Here is a 6000-nt window from a genome sequence, read left to right as displayed (position 1 = left end):
TCATATTTTCTTTGATTTTCTATTTTTATACAGTGATCATATTTTCTTTCATTTTAAGGCTTTGATTTTTTTATAAGTTACATGTAAAATGAAAATGTCTTTATAATTTTTTATAGTTAATCTATTTATTTTTATCTTTTATTTGATTAACATTCACTTTTCATGAACGTGTTTAATATCCAGAGTTATTTACTTATTTATGAATATGGGGTTATATTATTTTTTTTATAATAAAAGGGGCCACAGACCCAACGACAAAAAGAAAGCTAAACAACAACTACTCTTGAAAATTTAATTCCCCTAATATCTGTAAGAAGATGCATCATCAACAGTGATGGGAGATGCCTAAAAACGGTGACTCCTTCTTCCATTATGTGTCTGAGCTTCGTCATTAAATCAGCACAAAAGTTTGATTCTTTATAGACATGGCTGATTTTTACCTTTTCCAACCTGGTTTCAAGTTCCTTGATCGAACGAGCCAGAGACGAGTTCGCGTGAGCTTCAACTGAAGGCACCCCAACAATGGTGATACCGTAGTGAGAGTCCGATTCCACCTTCAGGTTGGGGATATCCATCTCAACTGCAAGCTTGATCCCAAGATACATCCGCAAAGTTTCGCCATTGTTATGCTGTAGCAGCCTATATTCATGCAAAATCCTGCAATGAAATCTCCATTCAGGTCTCTAAGCACACCACCACACGCTCCTCTACTTCCTGGCTGGTACACAGATCTGTCGACGTTCAGCTTGACCCACTCTTCCTCTGGAGGTGTCCGCCCAACTTGAATTTCCTTTGTAAGTCTCGTATTATTAATTGAACCCTCTGTATTGCCAAAGACTGAGACATAATTTTCTGATAATCTAGTGATTAAATGACAAAGTTGATTACTTTGTATGTTCTGGTTGTCAAAGATAAGCTCATTCCTGCACCTCCATAGAGTATTGCAGGTTGTAACAAAGTGGATGGTCCAAGAAGTCCCATTTTATATATGAGAGATTAAATTCAGGTTTGTTCATAACCATTCCTTAAAGTTCTGGTTAAAGAAAAAACTCTGATAATCTCTATTTACCATGCTCTTCCAAATACTATAAGCAAAAGGACAGTCTCGTAATATATGGAGCAACGTCTCCTCCTCTCTATGACACCTCGGGCATCTGTCATTCTCGGTAAGGCCTCTTTTCTTTCTATTTGAATTTGTCAGAAGCACCTCATGGCTAAGTAACCAGGTAAAGGCTTTTAGCCTCTGAGGTAGTTTAATTTTTCACAACTGTTTGTATGAGAAATTCGTTTTCTCGTTGCCATTGTAGTAGAACTCGTAGGCTGATTTTATAGTGAAAACTCTATTAGGGGTCTATAGCCACCCTGTTGTGTCACCCCCAATCCTATCAGTGGGTGCTTTATTTATTCGAATATGGTCTATGATTTCTTCTGGTAACACACTTCGAATTGCCTCTCAGTTCCATTCCCTTTGGCTAGTAGCATAGTCTGTAACCTTCTGTCGTAGTTGTTCCTCACTAGGATTATTTAGAGCAACCTCTTCTAACCTGTGTATCCCTGGAATCCAGTGATTCTTCCAAAAAGATATCTTCTTATCATCTCCTATTCGCTAAATTAAGTTCTGTTGAAAGTTCTTCTTTCAGACTCTTGCAATTCCAGACTCTCTTTATATTATGATTTTATTTATTTTCTTCTTCTTACTTTCTATCTTTCTTTATTTATATATTTATTTTTGGTGATATTGAATATCAATAATTCGCTATTCTAGTGTTGTTTATGAGAAAACTTTTCTATTATACTATAATATGAACATTAGTGAAAGATTTTCAGTCATGCTAAGAAATATGTTTGATTATAAAGTAGCTATAATTTGTATTGTGTTTATGTTGACGATTTTTCTTTTAATCTATAGGCAACAGTGTCGGTAGATAGCAAAAATTGAAATGAGCCAGTGCTTTTATTTATGAATGATGAGATGTCCTAAGTTGGGCTTTTTTATTTATATAAATATTAAAAATGTTTTAATTTCCTAAATGTAAACTCTGATTAATTAGTAGATAATTAGTTAACAAATTAATTTTTAATAAAAAAAATAGAAATGCGAATATTATATTAAATTAGGATAGAACTTATCGAAACGAGAATTTTGATGCTAATTTCAAAGAAAACGGTTCAAAATTGGATCGAACGGACCGAACCGATTAAATCAGACCCGGATCGGACTGTCGGTCCAACCGGACCAGTCCTTTTAAGTGAACCCAAGCCTTCATCCCCTTCATTCCAACAGAAACGAAACTGAAGTGCATTTAGGGGAGAAGAGAAATGAACTTTACTGAAACCCTTATGGTAACCTTCCGATCCTCATAACTTCTCCGTTCGAGGTTCAATCGCCGCACCGTTTGTGGCCACGCGTTCACCGCGTCGAGCTTTATGTTTATACCAGAACAATTTCATAGGTAACTTGTTATTTTACCCCAGTCTCTTCTTTTTCCCAATTTTCAAAATTTGAGAAGGGATGTTGAATTTCGTTGATTTTTGATGTTTTAGGATCCAATTAGCTTGAGAAAAACGTTCACTCTTACTTACGTGAAGTTTGGGTAAGGTGAAGATACGATAATTCTATTTTAATTTCATCGAATTTGAGCTTTGAGTATTAAATTGGATATACATGTGTTATGAATGTGTATTAGGTTGAAAATAAATAATTGGAGCTTAAAATTGTGGACGTTGAAATTTTTTGTGGAGGCTGGGCTTAGTATTTTGTTGGGTTTGGAGTTGTGTTTGTTGTGAGAGAATTGATTTGGTCGCTGCGTGAAAATCGGCGAAGGTATGGTTTAGGTTTCTTGCATTTAATATATAATGTTCGGTGAAAACTTAGGCTAGATGACCATAGGATAAGCTGAATTGCACAGAATGGTACAATGCTTAGTATATTTGATACGGTTTGATTGTGGAATAGAGATGGTTGTTATGTGGACATTCCTATGAGGTATGAGTAATTAGATATGGCTAAGTTGATGATTTTATAGGTTATATGCTTAATGATTGAAGGCTTGATGGTTTTGTTGATTTATATATTATTGATGGTTGATGGTTGATAAATGGAGTAATGTTGTGTTGAGTTGTGTTATTGATATATGCTGTTAGATTTGGCATAATTAGTAAGGAATGGAATGGGGTTTAATTGAAAAATTGAGGTTTGAATATTCTTTGTAACAGTTAGTTTTGGCTGAACTTCAGTGAGGCATAACTTGGCTTCTGGATCTTCAATTTGCTTCCAATTTGTTTTAAAATGAAAATTTGGTTCGTAATGGTTATGCTACTCGAAGAACGGATGAAGAATATTGTAAAACAAAGAAGTTATAAGGATTGGAAGGTTATATCTATAAACTGTCCTGTTTTTAGGTTCCTACCACTGCTGCATCACTACTGCATCTGCCTCTGGTTTTTTAAAAGAACGCACGCCCATGCGCACGCGTGGCGTGGATTTTCGGCGATGCGTACGCGATGAATCCCATGCGTGCGCGTAAGGAGTAAACAAGCCTGTTCTCGCGTATGCGTGACTCACGCGCACACGTGACATGAAGTTTATACTCATGCGTACGCATGATAAAAGGACGCGCGCGCGAGCTGCAGTTTTACATTTCCATGCGCACGCGTGAGTCACGCGTGCGCGTTGATCCCATTTCAGCAAGCATGATTTTTAAAGTTTTAAACTAAATTTCAAACCTCTAAACCTCTATTTTCATTCATTTAGTCATGAATATTAGTGTTAAACTTGATAATCAGATGAAGCTATAAAATAAGGATAACTTGGAGGTGAAGTAAAGTTGAAAAGTGATGAATTGATTATGAGATGTTATGGATGAGTCATATATGATACTTGATTGGATGTTCTAATAAAAGATTATGTATGAAATTTGGCTTGAATGATTTGATGATATGAGATACGAGGTTCCCTGGATAAAGTGCTGTGGCTTGCCACCACATGTACCAGGTTGAAAATTCGATACTTTGTTGACCCTATGACGTAAGTGTGACCGGGCACTATATAAATTCCCGGGAATGTTACCCCCACTGAGCAATATTGATTATTTAAGATAAAGCTATGCATAGACTCCTGGGGATGCACGTCGGGAGACAGTTTAAGTACAATTCAGACTTGTCGGGTTGGCTGGATAACCGACAGATGAGCCTTATCAGCCATAAAACAGGCATGCATCATATGCATATTACTTGAACTACTTACTTGTGCTTTAATTGGGTGTGCCTATATGTACTTGTCATGTTAAATGTGTATTTGTTACCTGCAGTAATTGTAACCTTCTTGTGCTTGCCTTTATCTGTCTATTTGTCTGTGAAAATGCGTGATGGAGTTGGAGGTATGGAGGAATAGAAGTATGAGACTTAGATTTAAGGTTAAGTTAAGTTAGGTTTAAATATTCCTAGAAAACCACCTTTTATGGCTTATGTTTAATACTTTAAGATCTATAATCTAAATGTCGGCATTGTAGGATTGCCTCTGGCATTCCCAAGACCTTATATATTATGTGTGTGACACCTTTACCATACTGAGAACCTCCGGTTCTCATTCCATACTATGTTGTTATTTTTTTCAGATGCAGGTCGAGAGGCATCTTGTTAGGCGTCTGAACTCTTGAAGCGGAGTAGTTACTAGGTTGTTTTGTTATGCTATGATGTATATATATATATGTACTTGGTGTTCTCTCCGCATAACTTGTTCTTTTTTATCCTCTTAGAGGTTTATGGAGAGGCAGGATAGTGTATACGTATTTTTGGGATTTGGATATGTATGTATATATGTGTAAATATTCTACGACCAGTCTTGACTTCGCAGGCTGAGTTAGGAACTTGTTATTTTGTATCTTTGCCACTCTATTACTACTTCTATTATCTTATGTTTAATTGTTATGATTTTTCTTAGCACGCAAGTTAACTCGTTCATTGAGCGTTGCAGTTTTATTTCGCGATTTTTATTTCCCCTATTCTTCAAGGTTCCTAGCATATTATAATTCTTCTGCTATTAAATGTATTCATTTTATTTTAGAGGTCGTAATACCACACTACCTCTATTTTACGACTTAAGCGTAAAATTTAGTGTGGTAGGGTGTTACACTAAATATGGACAATAGAAAAATATTGTCAAAGTATGCATAGTCAATTTACGTAAAAACATTTGCAAAATCGATTTTGCTATCATTTCATACGTAGTGCTCGCGAAATAGATCCGATGTGTCAGAGCCATTTTTAATGTTTCGTCCACGAAATAGGAGGGTCACATTTTTGCTTTGTTGTCCGCGCAATAGAGAATGCCATTTTTGTTTCATCACCTGCAAAATAGGTGAAGCAAAAGAGCATAATAAACAAGAGTAAAAATATGAAAAAAGTTAGAGTAAAAAAATAAAAAATAAAATAAAGAAAAATAGAATAAATGAGATCAATTTTTTCTTTTTATGACAAACATGTATAACATGAATCTTAATTTAAAGAGAAAAAAATACATCTTAAAGAAGAAATGAAGAATAATTAGCGCTAGAAGAGAAAGAAGAAAAAAGAAAAAAAAAAAACTAGAACAACACATAATATAATGAGTTGTCATATATTAAATTAAATTAGACGCAATAAAAAATAGCTCTGACACGTCTAGATCTATTTCGCAGGTATTACGTATAAAATAATAACAAAATATATTTTACAAATATTTTCCGTAAATTGGTTATACGTACATTGACAATATTTTTCCATGATGTGTATTTAGAGAATTAAAACATTTTTAATATTTATATAAATAAAAAAGCGTCCTAAGTTGGACCCTTCACATTGGGGTCTATTAGAGAAGTGGTGGTACTTCTAAGACTCCAAATTTCTAATGTCTAAATTAACTTTAAATTGAAGTAATTAAACGAAGGATAAATTTAAACCTTGTTCACGTTGGCAAGATCTAGGTTCGAACCTTGGCTCATTATGGACTTACAGTTACAG

At 34.8% G+C, this 6000-nt stretch overlaps 1 protein-coding gene across 1 annotated transcript; it reads right to left on the bottom strand.

The window, feature by feature from the left end:
* Positions 1–266: 266 nt before the first annotated feature.
* LOC130965568 (uncharacterized) lies at positions 267–1161 on the bottom strand. Its single transcript, XM_057890336.1, has 2 exons — positions 1070–1161; positions 267–639 (listed from the first exon to the last, which is right to left on the bottom strand). The coding sequence occupies exons 1-2, from the start codon at positions 1159–1161 to the stop codon at positions 267–269; spliced, it is 465 nt and encodes a 154-aa protein (XP_057746319.1).
* Positions 1162–6000: the final 4839 nt, after the last annotated feature.

The sequence above is a fragment of the Arachis stenosperma genome, chromosome 3, assembly GCF_014773155.1.
Source record: "Arachis stenosperma cultivar V10309 chromosome 3, arast.V10309.gnm1.PFL2, whole genome shotgun sequence".
Lineage (NCBI taxonomy): Eukaryota > Viridiplantae > Streptophyta > Magnoliopsida > Fabales > Fabaceae > Arachis > Arachis stenosperma.
The sequence above is the reverse complement of the archived record's forward strand: the minus strand, read 5'-3'. Positions and strand labels throughout refer to the sequence as shown.